Source organism: Panthera onca, chromosome A2 (genome assembly GCF_046562875.1).
Source record: "Panthera onca isolate mPanOnc1 chromosome A2, mPanOnc1 haplotype 2, whole genome shotgun sequence".
Lineage (NCBI taxonomy): Eukaryota > Metazoa > Chordata > Mammalia > Carnivora > Felidae > Panthera > Panthera onca.
Window position 1 is genome coordinate 18,590,450 of NC_138340.1, and position 26,555 is coordinate 18,617,004.

Consider the following 26,555-nt stretch of genomic DNA (forward strand, 5'->3'; position numbering starts at 1 on the left):
CTTCAGCCAATCACGGCGCGAGCATTTAGAAGGCATCGTGGGGCCCTGCCCCGAAACGTCCGAGCCATTCTATATCTGAGCTGTCCTGCCCTTCGCTACTCCGAGTCTTGCGCCGTTCCTGGTTCTGTCCCGGGCAGTCGTTGCTTAAAACTCGTAAAGCCACGAGCACTACTGAGCTTTGTGCCCGGCCGACATTAGTTTCAAAAATAGGTATGAACGCCTCCCCTTTTTCTTAATGGACAAAAGATTTGAACAGATAATTTACAAAAGAATATAAATAGCCAATAAACCCATGAAAAGATGCTTAACATGGTTATTCATCAGGGAAGTGCAAATCACAACTCCCACAAACCCACCGAATAGGCTAAAACTAAAGACGCCAAGATGTGGAATGCCTGGAACCTTAATCCACTGGTAATTTCCAGCCATTTTGAAAAAGTTTGGCATTTCTTTAAAAACTGAATTTCAGGGTGCCTGGGTGGCTCAGTCGGTTAAGCATTTGACTTTCTTTCTTTCTTTCTTTCTTTCTTTCTTTCTCTCTCTCTTTCTTTCTTTCTTTCTTTTTCTTTTCTCTGCCCCAGTTTGTAAGCTAACAGTAAGCCTGCTTGAGATTCCCCCCTTCCCCTCCCCTGTTCGCGCGCTCTCTCTCTGTCTCAAAAATAAATAACTTTAAAAAATTTAAAAATAAAAACTAAGTTTGTACCTACAGTATGATCTAGCTATTGTATCCCTAAGTATTTACCCAATAGAAATGAAAGGATATGACTGCTCAAGGAATTTATTTATAATAGCCAGAAATTGGAAGTAAATGTCCAATATATAAACAGATAAACTAACTGCAGTGTATCCATAAAACAGAATACTGCTCAAAAATAAAAAGTAATGAACAAATCCAAGTATCTATCAACATATGAATGGGTAAACAAATCATGGTATGTACATATAATGGAATTACTCAGCCTTAAAGATGAATGAAACTGATAAATGCTTAGGTGTGAACATTGAAAATATTATGCTAAACGAAAGAAAAAAACAGACATGAAGGACAAATATTGATTGTATGATTCCACTTACATGGGTTACTTAGAATAGGTGAATTCAGAGACAGAAAGTAAAAGTAGGTGGCCAGGAACTGGGTGTAAGGGGAAATAGAGAGTTACTGCTTAATAGGTACAAAGTTTCTGTTTAGGATGATGAAAAAAATTATGGAAATAGTGGTGATGATTATACAACACCATGAAAGTACTTAATGCCACTGACTTAGACACTTAAAATAAGTAAAATGGTAAATATTATGTATATTCTATCAAAATTTTTAAAAAGGAATGAAGATGCATATGCATAACACCACCAGTAGATCTCAAATGTACTATGTTAAGCAAAAAGAGTCAAACCCAAAAGAGTACATACTGTATGATTCCACTTAACATGAAATTCTAGAAAAGGCAAAACTAATCTACTGTAATATAAATCAGATTTTTTTTTTTCTGGGACTGGGAGTGAAGGGAAAGGATTGACTATGAAGAAGTACAAGGGAATACTTCGGGGGTGATGGAAAGGTTCTACAACTTGATTGTGGTGGTAGTTAATATTCATCAAGACACTTATCAAAATTTATTAAACTGAGTATTTGGGGCGCCTGGGTGTCTCAGTCGGTTAAGTGACTGACTCTTGATCTCAGCTCAGGTCTTGGTCTAGGATGGTGGGCTCTACGCTGGATTTGAAGCTACTTTAAAAAAAAAAAAAAGGAAAGAACGAAAGAAAGAAAGAAAGAAAGAAAGAAAGAAAGAAAGAAAAAGAAAGGAAAAGGTTTTAGTTTTAAGTAATCGCTACACCCAACATAGGGTTCAAACTAACAACACTGAGATCAGGAGTCACATGCTCTACCAACTGACCCAGCCAGACGTCCCAAGATATGTGCATTTTTATTGTATCTAAATTATACCTCAGTAAACATGATTTTGAAAGAAAAAAAAGAAAGCAAAAAAAAATTAACCATTATGTTTATCACCATCACCATCCTTCCAGGCACTTGTGCCTCAGAGATCATTGATTAAGCCTATTTTATTGATAACAAAGCTGAGGCCAGAAGTGGTCCAGTGATTTTCTGAGCCAATAAAACAGTATAGAGATGGAACAAGGCCTTCTTTTGGGCTTCTTCCTCACAAGTCAGAAACCTCCAGGTAATGGTCAGCTTTGGTGACCTGGGCCTTCTCTGCATTGAGGAACCCAAAGACACAGGCCCAGTGTAACCTTTAGGGCTCTCATAGTAGGGTATCAGACAGAAACAAAACCCGAATTTGAGGCCAGCCCAAGGAATAGACTGGAAGAGTTGTGCTTTCCTAGCCTAGGCACCCAGACTTACAGTGACAGAAAACATTCCCTGGCTTCTCATTGACTGTTGTCAAGGGAAAATAACTTGTGTCCTTGGGTCTCTTGGACTGACCATTGCTGTCTCCATTTTGGCTCAGACTAATGATTCACTGCCTGGGTCTCTCCAGGTTTCTGAGACTTTCCTCTTCATGAAGACCACTCTATCCTGGAGCAGAGGCTTCCTCAAATCCCAAAAGATTATAGGTTCCCTGGGAATCATGAGGGTACACAGTCTCTGGTCTTCAGGACTCACCTCTGAGGGCACAGTCACAGTGTCACCAGCTAGACCCCAAGACGCGAACTTAAATGCTCACCTGCTTGTACTTACCGACTTCTGTCCCACATTTTTCCTTAAACTCTTCTTTCCAGTTTGTCTCTTAACTCAGGCAAAAGACCCCATGGGCATAGAATCCTGGATGGAAACCAGAACAACCACTCAAGGAATAAGGACTGCCTGAATAAGGAACTCTGGCAACCCAGACTACCCAGACCAGTTTGAGTTTAACCCCTGACTCAGGCCTGCAAAGATGGACCATGGAGTGACCCATGGAGTAACTGACAGTTACCTTTACCTCATTAGAATACTAAAATCCCTGCCCAAGAAGAAGTCCAAGCTTCATTTATATAACATACAACATATGTTCAGGTATGTTTCCTTAAGACACATTTGTAAACTTATGCCCACTTTCACATACAATGACAAGGCTCCCATTTCTTCTTCTTCCTTTTTTTTTTTATTTATTTGTTTTAGTAATCTCTATACCCAACATGGGGCTCGAACTCATGACCCTGAGACCAAGAGTCATGTGTTCTCCCAAGTGAACCAGGTGGGTGTTCCAAGGCTCCCATTTCTAAATATTCATCTAACCCTAGGGTGGCACTTGGTTGGCTTAGTCAGTAGAGCATGCTGATGTGGGAAACAAAGGCAAAAGAATAAATTTCCTTACTACTTACATTGAGACAGACAGAATGACCTTCCTCAAAGAACTCAACTGCCTCAATGTTAATACTTTGCTAGAGGCAAAAAGTAACCTTAACTTGACTGGAGCCTACCTCCAGGATCCTGTAAGTCTTCTTTAACATATAAAAATCCCTTTGGAAACTTCCTTTATCTCTGCCTGCCCAAGATATGTGTTAGCAATCATCCTCTAAACGTATGGCCCATTGATATACATCTGAAGGATCTCATGACTAATATTTTACTAGACAATAGTAAATAACCTTATCTTAACAGCAGCTCATCCCTCAAGGTCCTGGAAACCTTGCTTCTAAAATACGTTTAAGACTTAAGCTATCCCTACCCACCTCCCAATTTGAAGGCATGTAATCAGTCACCCATCACAACCCCAGTTCAGCTCTTTCTGCCCATGGGTCCTGTCCCCATGCTTTAATAAAACCATGTTTTTGCACTGAAGATAGCTTTTTTTAAAATTCTTTAACATTTTTATTTATTATTTTTGAGAGACAGAGATAGACAGAGCTCGAGTGGGGGAGGGGCAGAGAGAGAGGGAGACACAGAATCTGAAGCAGGCTCCAGACTCAGAGCTGTCAGCACAGAGCCCGATGGGGGGCTCGAACTCAGGGACCGTGAGATCATGACCTGAGTTGAAGTCGGATACTTAACCGACTGAGCCACCCGGGCATCCCTGCACTGAAGATATCTTAAGAATTCTTGGCCCTTGGCTCCAAACCCCAACACTTCAAACCACATCACATGCGACTCTTTTTTTTTTTTTTTTTTTTTGAAGTACACTCCATACCCAGGGACCTGAGATCAAAACCTAAGTGGACATCAAAAGTCTGATGCCCAACCAATGAGTCACCCAGGTACTCTGAGCATGAGACTCTTGATCTCAAGGTCATGAGTTCAAGCTCCAGGTTGAATGTAGAACTTACTCTAAAAAGAGAAGAAAGGAAACTGCTGAGAAACAGTAGAAGGGTGACTAACTGACTGTCTCACGACTATCCTAATTTTGAGGTGCCTGGCTGGCTCAATCAGTAGAGGATGTGACTTTTTTTTTTTAACCTTTATTTTTGAGAGAGAGAGAGAGAGGGAGACTGAGCATGAGTGAGGGAGTGGCAGGGAGAGAGGGAGACACAGAACCAGTAGCAGGCTCCAGGCTCCAAGCTGTCAGCACAGAGCCTGATGCAAGGCTGAAACCCACAAACCGTGAGATCATGACCTGAGCCGAAATCGGACACTTAACCAACTGAGCCACCCAAGTGCTCCTAGAGCATCTGATTCTTGATCTCAAGGTTATGAGTTCAAGCCCCATGTTGGGTGGGTTTTAAGATTTTTTAAATCTTAAAAAATAAGTAGGGGTGCCTGGGTGGCTCACTTGGTTAAGCATCCAACTCTTCATCTCAGCTCAAGTCTTGATCTCAGGGTCCTGAGTACTGGGCCCTGTACTGGGCCCTGCACTGGGCATGAAGCCTACTTAAATACATACACACATACATATATATTCATCCTAACCCTAAATAAAAGGAACCTATCCACCCTTGCTCTGGGAGTCAAAATTGGAAGTTATTTCCTGTGATCCCCTTTGCTGCAAATAAAATGTCCTAATGAAAGAGCGGACCTAGGCCGGTCGACTCCATTTTGTTGTGTGTCCTCCATCTCGAGTGACTATTCCCCCGACATGGCCCCCTTTCCGGGAAAACCGCAGAAAGAAATTCCTGCTCAAACCTCAGACCACACCTCCTCCCCTTGAGTAACTTCCCGCTCACCCGTCCAAACCACGCCCAGCAACCTGGCGCAAGGGGACTCTGACCCTTCCCCAGCCAATTGGCTAAGGCCACGACCACTACTCTACCAACTGCCCCTAGATCCCTATAAAACCTTTGTGCTTTTGAAACTCGCTCTCTCTCCGGCATCTCACCGCTGCGTCGGTGCAGGTAGGGGACTGAGCTCCAGCTAGCTCGAATAGTCTCTTTGCTTTTCCATTGGACTCTGATCCCTGGTGGTCTTTGGGGATCGCGAATTCTGGGCATAACACTTTGTGCGACAAGTCCATCTAGTGTAGTTTCTATCTATGACTCACCAAGGAATGAACTCATGTTAGTTCAGTTACAAGAGCAGACAGCAGACAGCAGGCCTGTGTGGCCCCTCACTGAAGATAATTCTCATCTCATATCTCTCACCTCCACTCCAGCCCCTCCAATCCTTTACCCACACTGTAGCAAGACAATGTTTTCAATGTGAAATCTTCATGGAATCCCTCTGCCTCAAGGTCAAATCCAAAAGCTCTTGATAAATCCATGAGTCCAAGACATAAATGGCCCTTGCCCATCAGTCTATTCAAAACTTGCACCCTAGGAGCACCTGGCTAGCTCAGTCAGAAGCCCATGTGACTCTTGATCTTGGGGTTGTAAGTTTGAGCCCCACATTGGGTGTGTAGAGATTACTCAAACAAAACAAAACGGGCACTGGGTGGCTCAGTCAGCTAAGCATCTGACTTCCACTCAGGTCATGATTTCCTGGTTCGTGGCTTCAAGCCCCACATCGGGCTCTGTGCTGCCAGCTTGGGGCTTGGAGCCTGTTTAGGATTCTGTGTCTCCCCCTGTCTCTGCCCCTCCTCTGCTTGTGCTCTCTCTCTCTCTAAAAATAAATAAACATAAAAAACGAAACAAAACTTAAAAAAGAAATCCTGTCCCCTTCCCCAACCCTTCATTCCAGTTCCTATCACATGTTGCCCTTTCTCTCCTGCCAGCCTGCTCACAGAACACTCTTTAGATCACTTCTACCCTACCACCAACCACCTATCTACCCTTAAGTTCTTGGTATAGACTTTGATTTTTCAAGGAGTACTTTTTTTTTAATTAAAAGTTTTTTTAATGTTTATTTATTTTTGAGAGAGACAGAGGATGAGTGGGGGAGGGGCAGAGAGAGAGGGAGACATAGAATCTGAAGCAGGCTCCAGGCTCTGAGCTGTCAGCACAGAGCCTGACTCAGGGCCCGAACTCATGAACTGCAAGATCATGACCTGAGCCAAAGTTTTTTTTTTTTTTTTTCTTCAATATTTTTTTTTTTTTTTTTTAATTTTATTTTTGGGACAGAGAGAGACAGAGCATAAACGGGGGAGGGGCAGAGAGAGAGGGAGACACAGAATCAGAAACAGGCTCCAGGCTCCGAGCCATCAGCCCAGAGCCTGACGCGGGGCTCGAACTCACGGACCGCGAGATCGTGACCTGGCTGAAGTCGGACGCTTAACCGACTGCGCCACCCAGGCGCCCCAACCTGAGCCAAAGTTGAACGCTTAACCAACTGAACCACCCAAGCACCCCTTTAAGGTTTTTATTTTTTAACTTTTTTATTTTTGAGAGAGCAAGAGCATGGGGGAGGGGTGTAGAGAGAGGGGGGGACAGAGGATCTGAAGAGGGCTCCACCTTGCCAGCAGGAAGCCTGATGCAGGGCTCCAACTCAACAAACCATGAGATCATGACCTGAACCAAAGGCAGACGCTCCACTGACTGAGCTACCCAGGAACCCCAGGGAGTACTTTTTTAATCTCCTGGACTAAGTTAGATCACTGTACACTGTCAAAGACCCTCCACGTTTTATTGTAATCATTCCCCAAAACTTGTCTCCTTCACTGGGCTACAATGGGGTAGGAGAGCAGGAATTTAGTCTGTCAGCTTGTATCTCACATCTCTTAGCATCATGCTGGGCAAAGTTGGTGCTCAATAAATACATACCAAAGGAACAAATTATTGTTAGATTTTAGGAACTCATACTTCCAGCTAAGATGGAGTAACTGGGAAAAGATTTACACTCCCACATGATCCAACCAAAGAACCAGACAAAATATATGAAACAATCATTTTCAGACGTTGTCCATCAGGCAACAGTGATTCCTGAAAGAGGAGATACAAACAATATAAGCTCAATGATTGTCCAGTTTGCTGTCTGAAAAGAGTTTCCAAATATAATGAGGAGGAACTCAGATAGAGTCTGTCAGACTCCCTGAGTTGAAGAGACAAAACTGGGAGTTTGGGGAGACAAAGATGGCTAGAACCTAGACAGGACAAAAGTGCTCAGAGAGATAACTCCAGAAATCTCTAGGGGGCTCCCCTTGAGGCTTCAGCTTAGTAATAATCAGTACATACATGTGAGCAGACTGTCCAAAGCCAAAGAAAGAACTACCCCAAAGAATTAAAAGGTGACAGCACCAAATCTTACTCAGAGCCAGAAGCAGTTTGTGTTCCCATCAGCCATTAGTAAAAAACCCAAACAAACAAAAACAAAAAGCAAATGAGACAGGCAAACTATTAAGGGCCCCCTAAAAAAAGCCATTTATTTCCCTTTGCTCTGACATATTCTTGCTGGGACCTGCACCCTCGCCCCACTCTACACATGTCTTGTAATGCAAATAGCATATGTCCTCCTCCTCCTCAAGCACACTCTCTCCATCTCTCTCTCTCTCTCTCTCTTAAAAAAAAAAACAAAAAACAAAAAAAAACAAACGTGGGGGGGGCGTACCTGGGTGGCTCAGTCAGTCAAACATCTGACTGTTGATTTTGGCTCAGGTCATGATCTTATGGTTCATGAGTTCGAGCTCTGCATCCAGGCTGACAGTGCAGAGCTTACTTTGGATTCTCTCTCTCTCTCTCTCTCAGCCTCTCTCTCTCTCTCTCTCTCTCAAAATAAGTAAATAAACTTAAAAAAATAAAACAAAACATCTGTACTAGACTAAAATCTGCTCAAACTCCAGCTAACAAAGCTTAAAATCAAGCCTCAAAGTTATCAAAATGACTAAATGTATCCCAGAACAAAGGTCACAAATATTTATAGGAATATAATAGTATCAGTACCTAAAAAGGTAAAACTTGCAATGTCTGGCATTCAATTAAAAATTACCAATCATGGGGCACCTAGGTGGTTCAGTTAGTTAAGTGTCCAACTTTAGTTCAGGTCACAATCTCATGGTTCCTGAGTTTGTGAGTTTGAGCCCTGCAGTGGGCTCTCTGATATCAGCATGGAGACTGCCTCGGATCCTCTGTCCCCTTCTCACTCTCCGCTCTTCCCCTGCTGGTTCTCTCTCTCTCAAATAAATAAAAGTAAAAAAAATAAAAAAGTATAAGTTACCTATCATGTAAAGTAGGAAAACAAAAAGACCTATAATAAAGAGAAAAATCAAACAAGAGAAACAGATCCAGAAATAACAGATGCTAGAATTAGTAGACAAGGACATTAAAACTTGAACATAATAGATATGTGGAATTGATGCTTTTTGCAAGACAAATCATAGCAGGTCGAGAAACTGATGCTGAATCCCATTTCACTGGTATCAAAAAATATTTCAACTCTTATACTCTCACAGGTAGAATGAATTGTATTTTGGCCACATATGGAGGCATTTCTTTGATGATCTTACACTTCAAGTTAAGGTCTAAAAAACACCTTCTATGAAAAGCAACATAAATGGATATTAAACTGTATCTCATCTGTTAAGTTCCCATGCCTGGGGAAGCTAATATCAATTCATCATGTGATACTCAATTTGTGTAATTTTGTGAACCTGGAAAAAAATGTAAATATAAAACTTATAATATTCCCTATGTTCAAGAAAGTAGAATATAACACTGGGTATAAACTACACTGTAATTAGAACTTTAAAAATAATTTAAAAATTTAAAGTTAAAACCAAGAAATGTTGACAATGTTTATTGGTTTTTAAATATTTTATTTTTAAGTAATTCTACACCCAACATGGGGCTTGAACTCACAGCCCCCAGATCTAGTCCCATGTTCTACTGACTGAGCCAGCCAGGCACCTCATGGGTTTTTTTTTTTTTTGGTTTGTTTGTTCTTGTTGTTTTTGTTGTTGTTTTTTGAACATGTTTTATTATACACAGATGCAGAGAAAGAGAGAAGGCTCATGCAAGGGGCTCCTGGGTGACTATGAGAAGTAAGGGAGATGATTCATTTTCAGAAATACCAAATAAAAGCTGTACTGTCTAATTAGCAATAGATTTACAACCTATTGGAAATATGTACAAACCTCCCCCTCAACAATGGAATCCCAAACCCTTAGACACTTCACTTCCTGGTTCTTCTTCCCCTCCATTTCACAGGCTTATGTTCGTGGGCTTTGCAATGAGCATGCACTAAAGAACAGAGAGACAGAGACTGAAGGTCTCTGGGTCACCTCAGGGAATGTACATTTGTTCCAATCAGACTACTTTTTGCCTTATGTGGGCATAGGTGACCTCTGGGTAAGACTATTACCTCTGTAATACTCAGCCAATGAGGAACCAGAGGAGGGACTTGCATGCTAGGAGATAAACTGTCCGCTGTAATTGCCCCAAGTGTGCATATCCATCAGACACCTGCTGTTGCAAGAATCTTGATTAAAGACTTGCTTCCCTGTGCTCTGTGAGCCTCTGAGTCCCTGTCCTTCCTTTGAACTTCCTTTGTCCTTCTTTTGGTCAATGGATTTATTTCTAACAGTGACTTAGTTAAGCATCCAATTCTTGATTTCAGCTTAGGTCCAGATCTCACAGTTGGCAAGATCAGCCCCACATTGAGCTTTGTACTGACAGCATGGAGGCTGCTTGAGATTCTTTAAAAAAATAAACTCAAAAGAAAGGGAGGGGACCTGGGCAGCTCAGTAGGTTACATCTGACTCTTGATTTGGCTCAGGGTCAGGATCTCATGGTTTGTGGGATTGAGCCCTGCATTGGGCTCTGTGCTAACAGCAGGGAGCCTGCTCAGCATTCTCTCTCCCTCTCTCCCTGCCCTTCCCCTGCTCACTTTCTCTTTCTCTCTTTAAAATAAATAAATAAGCCTAAAATAATTGGCTCATGCAATTATGGAGGCAGAGAACTTCCCAAGATCTGCAGTTGGCAAGCTGGAAACCCAAGAGAATCAATGTGAAGTTCTAGTTCAAGTCTGAAGGTCTAAGAACCAAGAGAGTTGATTGTATAAGTTCCTGTCCAAAAGCTAGCGTGCTTGAGACCCAAGAAGAGCTGATATTTCAGTCCTGGTCCAGGTCCAAAGGCTGGAAAATACCAATGTTTCAGCTCAAGCAATCAGGCAGGAGGAGTTTCCTCTTACTAAATTTTTTTTGTTCTTTTCAGGTTTTCAATTGTTAGGATGAGACCCACCCATATTAGGGAGAGAAATATGCTTTACTCAGTCTATTCAAATGTTAATCTCACCCTGACAAACACACCCACAGCTGAATAATGTTTGGCTAAATGTCTAGATACTTCATGATATAGTATAATCGACACATAAAATTAACCATCACAGAGTATGTTTTTGTTGTTGTTTTTAAGATTTTATTTTTAAGCAATCTCTACAGCCAATGTGGGGCTTGGGTTTACAATCCTGAGATCAAGTGTCATATGCTCTATGACTGAGCCAGCCAGGCACCCTTAACTATCACTGAGTGTTTTGTTTTGTGTTTTTTAATGTTTATTATTTTGAGAGAGAGAGAGCATGAATGTGTGCACAAGCAGGGGAGGGGCAGAAAGAGAGGGAGAGAGAGAATCCCAAGCAGGCTCCACACTGTCAGCACAGAGCTCGATGCAAGGCTCAATCTCATGAAATGAGATCATGACCTGAGCCAAAATCAGGAGTTGGAGGCCCAAATGACTGAACCACCCAGACACCCCCATATATTTGTGATTTTTTTTTTTTTAGTTTTATTTCTCCTATTCATTTCTAGTTTCATTCCATTGTAATCAGAAAATGTTCTTTGTGGAGCGCCTGAGTGGCTCTGTCGGTTAAGTGTCTGACTTTGGCTCAGGTCATGATCTCACAGTTCGTGAGTTTGAGTGAGCCCCACATCAGGCTCTCTGCTGTTGGTGCAGAGCCTGCTTTGGATCCTCTGTATCCTTCTCTCTCTCTCTGCCCCTCCCCTGCTTGTGCTCTCTCTCAAAAATAAATAAACATAAAAACATAATAAAATAAGATTTCGTAGGACTGGGGCACCTGGGTGGTTCAGTTGGTTCAGCGTCCAACTTCAGCTCAGGTCATGATCTCACAGTTTGTGGGTTTGAGTCCCACATTGGGCTGTGTGCTGTCAGCACAGAGCCTGCTTCAGATCCTCTGTCCCCCTCTCTCTGCTCCTCCCATGCTGTGCTCTCTTTCTCACTCTCTCTCAAGAATAAACATTTTTAAAAAAGAAAAATAAAATTTCTTAGGATATGTTTTGTGACCAAGATATGGTTGGTCTATCCTGCAGAATGTCCCATGTGCACTTGACAAGAAGGTGTATTCTGGTGTTGTTGTTGGAGTACATGTAGTATCTGTTAGGTCAACTTTGGTCTACAGCATTGTTAAGTCTTCTATCTTCTTATTGATCTTCTGTCTGGTTGCTGTAGCTATTTTTGAAAGCGAAATATTGAGTTTCTAGCTATTACTGTAGAACTATCTATTTCCCCTCTCAATTCTGTCAATTTTTGTTTCATGTATTTTGGGGCCCTGTTGGATGCATGTATGTTTATAATTATTGTATGTTCTTTCTGTATTGTACCTTTTATCAATATATTTCTTTGGGGAACCTAGCTGGTTCAGTGAGAAGAGTGTAGGACTCTTTTTTATTTTTTAATATTTATTTATTTTTGCGAGAGAGAGACAGAGCATGAGCAGGGGAGGGGCAGAGAGAGAGAGGGAGACACAGAATCTGAAGCAGGCTCCAAGCTCCAAGCTATTAGCACAGAGCCCCATGTGGGGCTTGAACTCATGAGCTGTGAGATCATGACCTGAGTCAAAGTCGGATGCTCAACTGACTGAGCCAACCAAGTGCCCCAGAAGAGTATAGGACTCTCGATCTTGGGGTCATGAGTTTGAGCCCTATGTTGGGTGCAGAGATTACTTAAATAAGTTTAAAAAAAAAAAAAAATATATATATATATATATACACACATATATATACACACAAATATATGTATATGTACATGTATATATATACACACACTTTGTCTCTTGTAACTTGTTTTGACTTAAGTCTATTTTGTCTTACGCTTTTGGGTGGCTGTTTACATGGAGTATATTTTTCCATCCTTTTACTTTCTTTTTTAAAAAATATTTATTTATTTTTTTATTTTGAGAAAGAGAACGAGCAGGGGAGGTGCAGAGATAGGGAGCAAGAGAGCATCCCAAACAGGCTCTGCGCAGTCAACACAGAGCCCAATGCGGGGCTCCAACCCACAAAGTGGGAGATCATGACCTGAGCCAAAACCAAGAGTGTATGCTTAACCAACTGAGCCACCCAGGTGCCCCTGGCAATCCTTAGACATAGGACAGCAGCGCCACCTACTGGGGAAATGGAGAGTCACCCCATTAGAATCAGGCTTCTGTACTCAAGGCTGGTGTGGGTGGCATAGGCTGGAGGTGGGCTCTGGATGTCCAGAATGGTATTCTTCACCTGAGCTTTGGACCTTCAACTTGCCAAAGGTCTTTTCCAGACATTATGTCTTAGCATTACCAAGGTAACTATTGTATTAAGAATCTCATCAATAATCAGAAACAAGGAGACTATGACAGTTTTCTCATTGCATGGTCCACACCTGAACTCTGGAAATAGCTGCCTGAAAGAGTCTCTTACAAGCCAACTCTCTGCCCAGTCCTTCTAAACTTCTGTTTGATTTAGGCCTTTTGAGAACCTGCTGAAAGCCAACCTCCTCCAAGATTGTGCCATGTATATGTATGCACCTGCATGCGTACGCACACACACACACACACACACACACACACACATCTACTTTCTCTTTATCACATACACAAGTTGCTTTTGCTTGTAATGTTTGGGGATCCAGAAAGAGTAAGTAGGTATAAACTTGTATTGAATGAATGGCACCTCAGTCCAATGGCATAGTGGGTCTCCAATAGCAATCAAGTTTCTGATCCAGGTGGGGAATGTTCCTGGCAACACTGAATGAACAAAGCAAGATAAGAATGGTAACAATAGGGCACCTGGGTGGCTCAGTTGGTTGAGACTTGTGGTCTCTTTCTCTCTCAAAATAAATAAATTTTTAAAAGTAAAAAAAAAAAAAGAATACTAACAGTGATAACCACTAGCACTTATCTAGCATTTACTATGTGCCAGCCACTGTTCTCTTGATGCTTGTATTCTTCACTCAATCCACTTCTCTTCAAGGTAGAAGTCATTACTCTCATATTACAGGTAAGAAAGCTGAGTGGGAAGGTGAATGACTTGCCCAAGGCCACACAGCTAGTGAGTCGCCATACCAGGGTTCAATTCTGGCAGAAGGATACCACATTGTGTATACAATCTGGTCTCAACCTTATGAATTTTTTTTATTTAATGAATCTTTAAAATAGACATACCACAGTGAACAAAGGCTCTGTTCTCATGGAGTTTTTATTCTAGTAGAGGAGATAAGACAAATCAATTAGTTTACATATAATGTCTAGTAGTGGTAAGTACTCTGAACAAAATGGCAAGAAACACATCCAGCATACTCTCTCCAGGATTCAGCCAGGGCACTTTATTAAAGGTCTCCCGGATCCTAGGGCAGACAGAAGTTGTTTCCCTCCCTTCCTGCCTACTGTGCATCCAAAGTTGCTGGTTGACAGCAGGAGGTAACAAGAAATGATTAACAAGGGCAGGCTCTGCTTAGAGGTGGCTACACTGGGCAGCTTACCAAAAAGCTCCAAATTATTGGAAGAAGGATTTAGTTTCAAGATGAACCAATTGGGAGGGCATGAGACTCGGGCAGGACCCAGAACTATGGGCATGATTTGGACTTATGCTACACTTAGCCCAAGGCCTGATATGTAGCAAGTGCTAAGTAAATGTGTCAAATGACTGTTAGAACCAATAAATGAAAAGAAAAACAGAAGGTGTGTTGATAAGTGTATGTATGATTGAGAGGCCTCAAAAGCTCCCAGAGGCCCATGTATTGACTGCCAGACTCATCTGGGTGCGAGGAAGGTAGGCTGATAATAGATACTGTTGGGAAGCTGGGGAAGCCTAGTGTGAGTGGGACAGCCCAGCTCTGGTGAGTGCAGGTCTAGATTCTCAGCTGGGTTTAAAGATGTTCTTTCTTTTAGAGTCTCCAGTAGGATGACTTGAAATAGCTCCAAGGAGATGGCAGAGCAGATGGGCCCCTAGAAGCTCCCCTAGTCCAACTTCTCAGGCTCTAGAGGGCAGTGCAAGCCAAGATGGCCTGGAGATGACCCATGACTCACAGCCAGCAGAGGCAGAAACAGACTGGAATTTCACTGACCTTAACTAAGCACACTCCAGAAGCTCCGAGCCTGATTAGGATCAATCTATCTATCATCTATCTATTTATCTATCTATCTATCATCTATCTATATTTTTGAAGAGAGAGAATGTGTTAGCAGATGAGAGGGGCAGAGGCAGAGAGAAAATCCCAAGCAGGCTCCTTGTCCAGTGTGAAGCGCCACACTGGGCTAGATCTCGTGACCTTGGGATCATGACCTGGGCCTAAATCAAGAGTTGGAGATTCAACCAACAGAGCCACCCAGGCATCCCAGAATCCTTTTATTTTTTTTATTTTTTTTTTTTTCAACGTTTTTTATTTATTTTTGGGACAGAGAGAGAGACAGAGCATGAACGGGGGAGGGGCAGAGAGAGAGGGAGACACAGAATCGGAAACAGGCTCCAGGCTCCGAGCCATCAGCCCAGAGCCTGACGCGGGGCTCGAACTCACGGACCGCGAGATCGTGACCTGGCTGAAGTCGGACGCTTAACCGACTGCGCCACCCAGGCGCCCCCCAGAATCCTTTTAAATGATAGGTAAGATTGTGTGTGTAGGGAGTGATTGTCTGGGAAAAGTGTTAACAGCCTTTTCAGATTATGAAATTAAGGAAGGTTGGGGACCTTTGCCACAGGCTCTGTCCCATACAAGACCTAAGCTGCCTCCCCAAACGTTGACATGCAGCCCCACCTCCTCCCTTGGGGCCTGCCGTTGAGTACTCAGTCACCCCATCCAGGACTCTCTCTGTGTCCAATCAGAGGGATGGCAAGATACAAGACTTTTTCCTGTCCTTAGGGGTTGCTGGGCACAGCTGGGAGCTTGGAGCAGCTTCCTGCAGCTGCTGGGGACAGGAAGCCAAGGAATGTGTATGCTTCTCTGGCTTTCCTGGGACCCAACTGTCCTGCCACTGAAGTCACTGGTCTCTACCAGGCCCCACTTCAGGCCTCACTGTGGGTACATTTTATCCCATTATGAAAGGAATCTGGGACAGATGACTCCAGTGTTGGGCAATGCAGGTCCAGCAGGAGGCTGCCCAGCTGCCTATCTTGTTAGTTCCCCTATCTCCTTCCCTGAGCTCCCCCTACTTGACCCCCATCCCAGAGCATTCTGCTCAGAGCCAGGCAAGTTCCAGCAAAGTCTAGGATGCCTGGTCAGGGCCTGCTTGGGCAGTCACCTTTGCCCCATTCTTGTCCATCTGGCCAGGCCTAGACAGGCTCTGCCACTGTTGAACCCCTCCCAGGAATTTACCAAGCCAGCAGGAAACTCAGCTGCTCCCTTCCCCAAAGTCAGCTTCAGTGACCCCTGCTCCAGGTGGCCTTCTCAGACCAGGCAGGTTGCTTGACTCCCCTCCACGCACCTTGTTTCCTGCATGCAGCTTTCCCCACTAAGGAGTGGGAATACACACTTCTTAGTTGTCCCGGCTGTGACTTCTAACTTTTCTACCTTTGGTCTTCTATTGCATTTCTGGGGACAGAGTAGATGCTCAGTAAAGGGCTTTGTGAGTTGACTTGGTTACTTCCCTGCCCTCCACCCAGGTCCTTACCCTTTTACAATCAAGGACTCAAGTGAGTTTAGATTAAATGCCAGAGCTGCATAACCCGATAATCCTGCAGAAATTTATAATCGGGCTACCCTGAGAATACCTCTGTCCAATCACTGTGCCCCCAGGCCCTTTCACTGCTCTTTGAAATGGGCTAGCTGATCTGGAGGCTTCTGCCTTTTCTTCCAACCTCTTCACCACCCCCACTCCCCTTACTCTCATAGCTCAACAGTGTCAAGACCCCACCAAGGTGAGGCCAAGGGGCCACTGGCCATGTGCACTAGGGAGGAAGACAGGGGCCTGGCCATGTTTCTCCCAAATCTGTAGGGCCATCTCCTGAGTCCAAGGCCTCTGGGTCCTGGGCTCCAGAGGTAAATGGGTCCAGCTGGTTGAAGTTTGGATACAGCTGTATCCATTTGTTCACTCATTTGGCAAACATCAGTGGAGTCCTCACCCCTGGGCCAGGCACAGTGAAGGCTATAAAGGTGAACACAGATCCATAGCTTGGGCACTTACTGTGTAACCTCTGGTAAGTGACTTAAATCTTGGGCCTCATGGGGCGCCTGGATGGCGCAGTCGGTTGAGCGTCCGACTTCAGCCAGGTCACGATCTTGCGGTCCGTGAGTTCGAGCCCCGCGTCGGGCTCTGGGCTGATGGCTCGGAGCCTGGAGCCTGTTTCCGATTCTGTGTCTCCCTCTCTCTCTGCCCCTCCCCCGTTCATGCTCTGTCTCTCTCTGTCCCAAAATAAATAAAAAAAAAAAACATTGAAAAAAAAAAAATTTTAAAAAAAAAAAAAAAATCTTGGGCCTCAGTTTCCTCATCTGCAACCTGGGGCCAAAAACTGCCATGGAGGGTTATTAGGAGGTACAGAGAGATTTTGTGTGTCCGGGGGTGCAGGACAGAGCTCAATGATGGTAGATGTTATTATCAAAGTCCATCTTAACCCTCTAGGAGCTTGGGGTCTCATAGAGACAACGAGAAGTCAGATGCTGGGAAGCCTTGTGGGTGTTGTTCTTGAGTAGGATAAGCAGGACTTGGGTAGGTGGAGGAAGAGGGGCCCTCACAGGTGGTACTCTGCAGGGAGTTGAGGAAAGGGGATGAGGCAGGTCCCTATTGCCCAGGGTGGTATAGAGTGGGGCTTAAATTTATTCTGCAGGTAGCTGGGAATCCTGAAGTTATACTGGCTCTGGAGTTTGGACTCCAAAATGCCAATTGGATTCTCTGGGAGGTCTCTGCAGAAAGCCCCAGGAGGCCTCATTTTTAATCAAATGTCCATTCATTCCAATTTTATTAGGTACATTCTAAGTGCCTGGCCGTGTCTCAAATGATAGAAGTTCCCATGATGGAGGGAGGGAGTAGACAGACACAGATTGTCCAGTCTGTGCTAGGGATCAACTTTATTTTTTAAAAATTTTATTCTTTTAGGGGTGCCTGGGTGGCGCAGTTGGTTAACCATCCGACTCTTGATCTCGGCCCAGGTCATGATCTCACAGTTGGAGAGTTTGAGCCCCGCATCAGGCTCTGTGCTGACGGTGCAGAGCCTGCTTGGGATTCTGTCTCTCCCTCTCTCTGTCCCTGCCCTGCTTGTGCTCTCTCTCTGTCAAAATAAATAAATGAACTTAATAAAAAAAAAAATTTAAAAAAAAAAAAAATTTATTCTTTTAAGTAGGCTTCATGCCCAATGTGGGGCCCAACGTAGGGCCCAAACTCATGACCCTGAGATCAAGACCAGTGCTCACACATGCTCGCTCTCTGTAAAATTAAGATAAAGAAATAAAAGAGTGACTAAAAAAAAAAAAAACAAAAAAAAAAAACAAAAAAAAAAAAACCTAAGTTGAGATCAGGAGTTGGATGCTTTTAGAAGTTTATTTATTTTTATTTTTGAGAGAGACACAGAGAGAGAGAGCGCACCAGAAGGGAGAGAGAGAGAGGGAGACAGAGAATGGCAAGTAGGCTCTGCGCTGTCATCAAGAGCCCTATGTGGGCTTGAATATATGAGTTGTGAGATCATGACCTGAGCTGAAACCAAGAGTCGGATGCCTAACTGACAGAGCCCTCCAGGAGCCCAGGAATTGGATGTTTAATGGACTGAGCCACCCAGACGCCCCTGCTAGTGATAAACTTTAAATCTGATATAATAATATGGTGGGCTCAGCAGGTATCCAGAGCAAGGACACTTGTCCAGGCTAGACACTGAGACAGGGGATGAGCAGGAATGAGGTAGGCCAAGTGGGAAAAGAATGCTGTGGGCAGAAGTGGTGCATGTAGGAGGGCTTGAGAGGAGCTGACAAATGCCTGGCATGTTTGTAGCAACTGAAAGAGGCTCCACGTGACCTGAGTCATGTGCAAAGAATAAACTGGGGTAGGGGTGCCTGCCTGACTGGCTCAGTAGATACAGCATGTGACTCTTGATCTCAAGGTGGGTCTTGAGTTCAAGCCCCACATTGGGTCTAGAGTCTACTTGAAAAAACAAACAAACCTGGAGTAACAAAAAAACGTGGGGGGGGGGGTAGGTATGAAGAGAAATGGAAGTGGAGATGGGATATATGGGGAGGATGTAGGGTGGAGAGGTGGGGGGCTGGGTAAAGTTTTGACGGGGAGGGGCCAAAAGCTGGGCAGGTGAGAGGGTAGTGAGGAGTCCTTATCCTCCAGCAACAGAAAGTCAGGCAGAGAGCCCTGAGTAGGACAGGTAGATTTGGGTTTTGAGGTTTGCTCTGGCTGCTCCAACATGAGGACTGGGTTAACAGGTGGTGCTGAAAGCAGCCTCTAGCAGAGGACAAAGTCCCACAGCTCTTCCTCCCTGCAGCCCCCTCCCATTGTTCTATGGGAAGACCAAGGCCCAAGAAGACAAAGGGGTAGGTGCTGGCCCCTCACCCTCAGGCTGACAGGAGGCCAGGGGATCTTGGCTCTGGAGGAGCCTGGGAGAAATGGCAGCTGTTGCTTCTTGCAAAGGTGCAGGTGGCCCACAGCTGTGGTGGATCTCTAGGACTAGAGGTCACTGACATCTGAAAGACAGGGCTGTGGGTGGGCCTGCAGGGCCATCAAGACAGGGGAGGAGGAGGTGATCCTGGCAGTTCAGACTGTGGCAGTGCCTTGCAGTAATCCAGCTGTCAGGGAACAGCTGCAGGCCCAGAAGAGGGAGGGAGCCAGGGCAGCAGCAGGTGAAGAAGCTCCCTGGTTTCTGGGCCATGGGAATGGAGAATGGCAGCCAGTGAAGAGATGGGGGATGGGGATGGGATTGGGGGAAGGGAGCATCTGCTTGTTCCTTTGCATTCAGATGAGACTGGAAATCTACAGGGAAGGAAATGCTGGGTTAGGGACGGGAGCTAGGGAGGGAGCCAAGTGCTCTCCTACCCCTTCTATAGGTTTCCCCCAAGACCATCCTCCTAGGTTGCATTGCCTTCCTCAGGACCCCTCTGGAACCCTAGCCCACACTAGTCCCCGGGTTGCTTTTTCCTTCTCCTCCCCGCCTCAGCTCCTCATATGCACCCATATCCTGGGCCCTTCTAGGAAGGAAAGGAAACAACCATGGGCCTTTTGTTAAACTTTGGTTCACAAGGATCAGAAAGGGAAAAGGTCTGGAGAGGGAAAGGGGTTTGCTCAAGTGGCCAGTCAGAGGCAGGCCCCAGTGCCCCTGCCTGGGTGCACCCAGCCCTCAGGGCCTCAACTCTGGGCTGCCCACTAGTACCCACGCACCTTAAAAGCAAGGAGGCCTGAAGTTACCTGCCTCCTATGAGCTGAGGGGACTCACTGGGGGGTGGGATTGGTCCCAGTGTTTGTGGGTGCAGTAAAGAGGCCTGTAAAGAGGCCCCCTTTTTGGCCCACCTCAACACCAGGGCCACTGACATTGAACTAATTACCAAGGGTCCCAGGCAGCAGAGTACCAGGAAGTTTCAGGCAGAAGGAGGGTAGGGGGTCAGCTGAGGCCAGCCTTCTTTTTGGGGCCCCTCCAACATGGCATGAGCAGCTGCTGGGCCCTGGCTCTGAGGCCCAGGATATCCCTGTCCAGAGCAGCCTTCCCTCTACCCTCAAGTCCTCACCTTTGTATTATACCAGCTGCCACAATCACTTATGTGCCTGGGGGCATGGAGATGGGATGGGGGAGACAGATGAAATGTTTTCTTTCTTTTTTTTTTTTTAATGAATGTTTCTTTTCACCTCTGAGGAAACTCACCACCTGTCATGAATGGGTCTTTATATGGGACATGTCAATGCCTCTGCAGAGAGCCATCACCGTGCTTGCAACAAGCCATGCCCATACCCAGAGCTCTGACTTTAAGCTGGGGTATCTCTTACCTCAAGGGCCCATGCTGAGCCCAGCTTCCAGTGTTTCCCACTGCAGGCCTTCCTGGTCTCTGGGGTCCCTTGTCAGGTTCAGCCTACTGATCCCTGCTGATGGACATAGACCCTCTCCTGTGCATTCATGGGTGACCCCAGCCAGGACCTCAGTCCAGTTTGGGTAAATGGCAACAGCAGAGATGGACCTTTGAAGGTCACTGGCCTTGAGCAGAGAGAAGGAGGGAGATGGATGGGACAGCTGACCAGGGCCTTCCTTGCCTGCCAGATGATACCCTACCAGTCCCCAGTGCCTTCTTTGTATCTGTGTCCGGCAGCATCCCAGGGGAGTTGGGTGGGAAACTGCCCTGGAACCTGTCCTGTGTGACGGGGCCTTCCCCCTATACTCCTCACTTCCTGCTCACCCTCATCCCCTCTTCTACTCTCTCCCACCTCCACCTTGGCCCAGCCCATGGACTTCCCTCCAACCAGGAGTTGGTAGTAGGCTCTGTTCTGCAGGGGGGCTCTGCAGGGTGTCTCTAAAGCTCAGACCTGCAGCATGTACCAGGAACTGCCCAAACCCAAGGGAGCAGGACATTGTTCCCTCCCCCTCCTCCTTCTCTGAAGCTGGAAGGGGGAGTGCCACCTCTCTGCATTCCCTGAGAAGGTGGAGGCAGGGAAAGTGAGAAATGTTCTCTTTAAATGCTTGTTCAGACTTGACTTCTGTGGTGCCTGGTGCCCCTCCCCCACAAGTCCCCTTTTCTGCCCCTACCCCTGCCTGCTCCCTTACCTCTCTTTCCCCACCTTCCAGGGACAGGGCTCTGGGGGCTGGGGCCAAGCCATTGCCCCCCCATTCCTCACCCTGCCACATTCCTTCCAGGAGGCCTGAGGGCACCATCCCCGCTCCCCTCCTTCTTGCTCCCGCCCTTCAGCTTCCATGTCCCTTGCTCCTGGGATCCTATACTCCTGGCAAAGCCCAACCTGGTTAAATCCAGCTCTGGCGCCTACCCTCCCACCATTTGTTCTTTGTCCTTTGTTCACTGTTCCATTCACTGCTCAGACCATGGCTACCTCCAAGGTTCTCAGACCTGCCTGGCCACTTCTTCCTCTGCCTTTACCATGGCCATTTCCTAGGCTTGTTCTATTCCTTCCCTAGAAAACCCTAGGGCTCCCTCATCCACCTCCTGCAGGATTCACTTCCCTGGTGCGCTGGACCACAGAGCAGACTCTGGCCCATCCTGGCATTCCCATCCCCTGATTATTATATTTTCATTTACTTACTAATTTAATCTTCATCCTGTTACACTGGACTTTGGGCTCCACAACAGCAGTGCTTGTTCCTCTCAACCCTGGTTGTGTTCTCAGCATACAATAGACTCCATAAATATCTGTGGACTGACAACACATGGATGGGTGTTTCATCTTGGCCCTGACTCAGCCACATAAAGGGATCTTCTGTCACTTTCAGTGAGCAAGCAGGTCTAAAGTCCACACATGGGGTCACTTGATGATGGGATGACCAAAAGGCTCAGAGAAGGCAAGTGACTTATATAAGATCACACAGTGAACTTAGCTCTGGGGCCCAGCAAGAACTTATGCTTCATATGGACACAATGCGAAGTTTAGCTGAGGAGCTAATGTTTACTCTTTATCCTTTTATTAGCTTCCCTCAAATTGGCCACAGGAATCCTTCTCATTCTTTCCAGAAATGTTGGGGATTCCCCAGACCACAGTTGGGGCTCCTAGAGGCCCTGGCTGTCTCTGTCAGAACTCAGCCTAAAGCAAAGACTGTCTACTTGGGTCCAACACTTTCCAGTGTTTCAAGGGCATACCTAACAGCCACAATACCAGAATGAGAATCAGTGATGTTGGGTAGCCCATTAATGTCTCTTGAATAGGGGCCACTAAGGGGAGCCCAGGCTGATGAGAGAAACAGGCCCAGATCTTAGGCCAGCTCTGAGTGGAAGAGGTGTTCCTGTCCTGGGGGAGCCAGTGGCAGAGCCCTGAGCCAGATCTGGACACATGGCTGAGAGCAGAGAAGGGAATGTCAACCTGGCTGAACCAGAACAGTATCTATCGGTAGCTTCCCCAACAACTGGGGGCTAGCTGGTCAGTGACTGAAGAGAATTAACAAATAAGACCTTCAGTTTGCTTGCTTCCACTGGCTGCCTAGCCAGACCGGACCTAATCTGGTGTTAACCCAGTGTTCAAGGCCATAAGCCCAGTGTTTTGGGAACTGTTGCCCAAAGTCAGCCTTGGAGGATTGTCTTATTTCAGAGCCAGCAGGGAGTGGGATGTAGCTGAGACATGTGTGTCCACCCAGGAGGAAGAGGCGATTTTATTCATTCACTCAACACACATTCTTGCTGTGGGGTTTGTGTCCCCATAGGATGCTTATTTGTGGAAGGCCAGGTGTGGAAGCTGCCACCTGGATGACTGGAGGAAGGCCCTGTGCCAGTCAGGTATAAAAGGGTCTGGTGGAAGTGCTGGAGTGGAGGGCCCTGCAAGAGAGGAACTGGCTCCTGGGAAGGCTGGTGGTGGCCAGCAAACACTCCTACTGGCACTTTCTCCCGGATGAACTTATCAGCCTTTTCTTTCTTCCAGAGCTGCCAGACAATCTGCCTTCTGTTAAATCCAGACAAAAGGGATCCCTCCCTTGCCCTGACTTGGCTGGCCCTGCTTGGGCATTTGGGTCAGGAGCCTCCATCCTCAGCCAGCTCTGCCCCTTGACCCTCTTCACTGGGTCTGGGGGAGTATCAGGAGCAGGAGCCTCCCTCCCTCTGGAAGAGTCTGAAGCTGGGCACCAGCCCTTAGCCTTCAGTTCCTTGGCAACAAGCCAGAATAAAAGTCCTGGAATCCTAGGACCAAAAGAAAGTTTGGTCCGTGTTGGTGTCTATTGGGTTTTGTCTGAGCTAGAATCAAGGCTTTAGCTAAGATCATATTGGCCCCAGGTAAACACTGGGACATCTTCCTTGGGCTTTACACAGGGTTTGGGCCCTTGGTGATGACTACCAGACAGGAAGTGAGGAAAGCAACATCTCCGGATTTTCTTCCCAACCAGAAATTGAGTCTCTAGTAAATGCGGGCTGTTAGGTAATGGTTGCAATGTAGGGCCAAGCAGGTTGGTCTCTGGCCTCAAGGGCTCATACTGCAGTGGGAGAGACAAACCTTAATCAGATAATTTTTTTGGAGCCTCTGGCTTAGGGTCTAAGTGGAGGAAGCACTGGAGGCTGAAGGGCCAGGAGAGTTGAGCTGTCAGGTCTGAAGAGCCCCATTCTCAGCATCTTGATCAATCCTCCCCCAGCCCATACCACATGGGCTTCTTGGACAGCTGTTCTTGGGTGTTCTCTGGGCCTCACTTTTGGCCATGCCCTCAAACTGGCTGTGAGCACCAAGCCTGACCTAGGGTGGCCTAGGCCTTCCTGGGATTCCAGAATAGCACCCAAGAGTGAGTCACTGGGGACCTTGTGCTGAGCCCTAGGGTGGGTTATGCACTTTTCCCCGGGAGGGGAAAGGCTTTGAGACTCTCAGGACTACAGAGAGTAACAAGCTTTGACTTTACAGCCCCCACTTAACCTAGGGGCTCATGAAGATAGCTGTCTACTTCCCTCTTTACTTTCTTATGGCCTTTGGGGGTGAGGGGATGCTGATTGGGCTCTAGCTGGGGCTAGTTAGGCCCCAAAAGGCTGGTCAACTCTGGCCAGCCAGGACGCCTGCCTTTTAGAGCCTGAAGGAACAGGGGGTTGGGGAGCACTCCAGCTCCAGACAAAAATGAAGAAAGGTAGCGGTGAGGCCCAGAGTTTAGAGGCTAGAGGGAGGAAAACCTGTGAGATGTGCCAGGACTGAAGGTCTACGGAAGGGGGAGAGCATTAGGGTCAGTGCCTCTAACTGAACCCCAAACTTAGAGAGGCAAAGATTGGAAAGGATTTGGTTGTGAGGGCTTCAGGCACACTCTGGTTGTTGCGCCATCCTTCCAGGACTAGGAAGGTCTTATTCCACCTTCTGGCACCAATTGGTTGAGGTCCCTTCCTTGGTCAGAAATCTGGGGGGTGCTTAGGCATGGGGCACTGGCACTCTGGAGGCCAGAATAAGGCCTGGTGCTTCATTTAGGAAGATCAGGGCCAAAAGGGAAGAAGTGGAGTTACTCTGGCAGCCATGGATGGTCAGTGAGGACTAGAATGGCCAGCAGCTTCTGTGCAGATGGTAGGAGGGCGGTGCCTCAGGAGGTCAGCACTCACTGCTGTCTTTTGCTTCGGAAAAACATAACATATACCTATACAGTGGGCACTAAAATGCCCAGCAGAACCTAGGGCTACAAAGCAGTGCCTGGTGTATGTTGGAGGAGGGGAGGGGTGAGTGTGGAGACTTGGTAAAATGAAGGAGTGAACGAAAGAATGTATTTTATTTAGAAACCCAATAACTTTCCACATTGTTAGCCTTTTCAAAGCAGCAGAGTTTTAAATTTGGATTTGAGAGGCCACTAATTTTTTAGTTTTAACATGTAAAGGATGGTTTTGGGGCCTTTTCCCTGGGTTTTAGTTCCTTTTCTAATCTATGTGAATGAGGTTTGGAGCTTATGCATTTAAGTATAAAGAATCACAGGGGCGCTTGGCTGGCACAGTTGGTAGAACATGAGACTCTTGATCCTGGGGTTGTGAGTTCGAGCCCCACTTTGGATACAGAGATTACTTAAAAAAAACACAAAAACTTGGGGCGCCTGGGTGGCTCAGTGGGTTGACCATCCAACTTTGGCTCAGGTCATGATCTTGTGGTTTGTGGGTTCCAGCCCTGGGTAGGGCTCTGTGCTGACAGCTCAGAGCCTGGAGCCAGCTTCAGATTCTTTTATTTATTTTTTATTTTTATTTAATGTTTTTAAATGTTTATTTTTAGGAGAGAGAGAGAGAGAGAAATGAAGCAGGTTCCAGGCTCTGAGCTGTCAGCATAGAGCCCAATGTGGGGCTCGAACTCACAAACCACGAGATCATGACCTCAGCTGAAGTCGGACACGTAACTGACTGACCTACCCAGATGCCCTCTGCTTCAGATTCTGTCTCACTCTCTCTCTCTCTGCCCCTGCCCTGCTCTCCCTCTCTCTCTCTCAGAAATAAATATTATTTTTAAAAAATCTTAAAAAAAAATCAGACAGGTATGTGTATTTCAGAGATGAGACTTTCAGCTCTCTGAGATTTATTTTTCCTAGACACTCCTTAAGGAGGAGAAAGCAGGGGAGACCCAGACTTTTCTGGATGCAGGGAGGACCCCCACGCAGGCAGCAGCCAGTTCTGTGTTCAGAATGTGCTCTCTGACAAAAGTGTAGGCTTGGAATTCCAGCCTGGACACAGGCCCAGGAGGGAATGGACACATCCTGACTACGGTTTGGTAGGGAAACGGAGCAGAGCTCACCATGAGTCCCATCCCAACCCATCCAGTAATCATTCAGGTCCAGTGACTGTCAGGTCTGGGGACTTGGGGGTAGGAGGCCATAGGTAAGCCCTGGGGGGAGAGCACCTTTAGGACCCTCCCCTTGAAGGGAGGAGGACCTCATCAGTAACCTCCGCTCCTTATTCCCTCACCCCCTGAAAGAATGCGGGCCACAAGTAGCGAGTGACCAGCGCCAGCGGGTCAGAGCTATTTCTGGCACCAGGAGAGGCAACGGATTCCGGAGTTCAGGGCGGGGGGAGGGGACGGGGGTCAGGCCTGAAGCGTTTCCCGGACGTCCTCGCCTGCTGGGGGTTAGGCCTTTGGAGAGCGGCCAGCTTCCCGCCCTTCCGGCCCTCGCCTCAGTTTCCCCATCCGTGTAAGGGCCACAAAACAGGGTAGTCATCCTTAGCAATTTAGAGGACGCTTTCTGATTGTTTTCATGGCTTAGAAATACCTCTCGATTTGCGTTCCAGGGAAATCGGAGGGCCAAACGATAGGCGGTCAGTTGTGGCAGGGCCAGTTCTCGAGCCTGACCACCCTGGGTCGGTTGGGAGCGTCTCAGAGGCCCCAATGCCTGAGATTGGCGGGACGCCCCTCCCCCCCTACCAGCCCAGAGGGCTGGGGGCAATCCGGACGGGCCGGGGCGTGTCCCGGGGACGGGCGCTACTGGCCGGGGGCAGGGCTTCCGGGATAGGGCGTGTCCTCTTGGACAGGGGCGTGGCGGGCCAATGAGCAGAGCGGCGCG

General features: G+C 46.6%; 1 protein-coding gene and 1 long non-coding RNA gene across 2 annotated transcripts in view; one reads left to right on the top strand and one right to left on the bottom strand.

Annotated features, from left to right (window-relative positions):
* The window catches only part of NDUFAF3 (NADH:ubiquinone oxidoreductase complex assembly factor 3), a 339,096-nt gene extending 312,693 nt beyond the window's left edge, over positions 1–26,403 (top strand). Inside the window, exon 5 of the mRNA XM_081794922.1 lies at positions 26,377–26,403. Coding sequence (XP_081651048.1) covers positions 26,377–26,388 — 12 coding nt within the window. The 3' untranslated portion in view covers positions 26,389–26,403. The remainder of the gene's footprint in view (positions 1–26,376) is intronic.
* LOC132679810 (uncharacterized) lies at positions 15,097–26,473 on the bottom strand. Its single transcript, XR_009610327.3, has 3 exons — positions 26,265–26,473; positions 21,671–21,784; positions 15,097–16,038 (listed from the first exon to the last, which is right to left on the bottom strand). It is a non-coding gene; the product is annotated as an uncharacterized LOC132679810 (long non-coding RNA).
* Between the last annotated feature and the right edge of the window lie 82 nt (positions 26,474–26,555).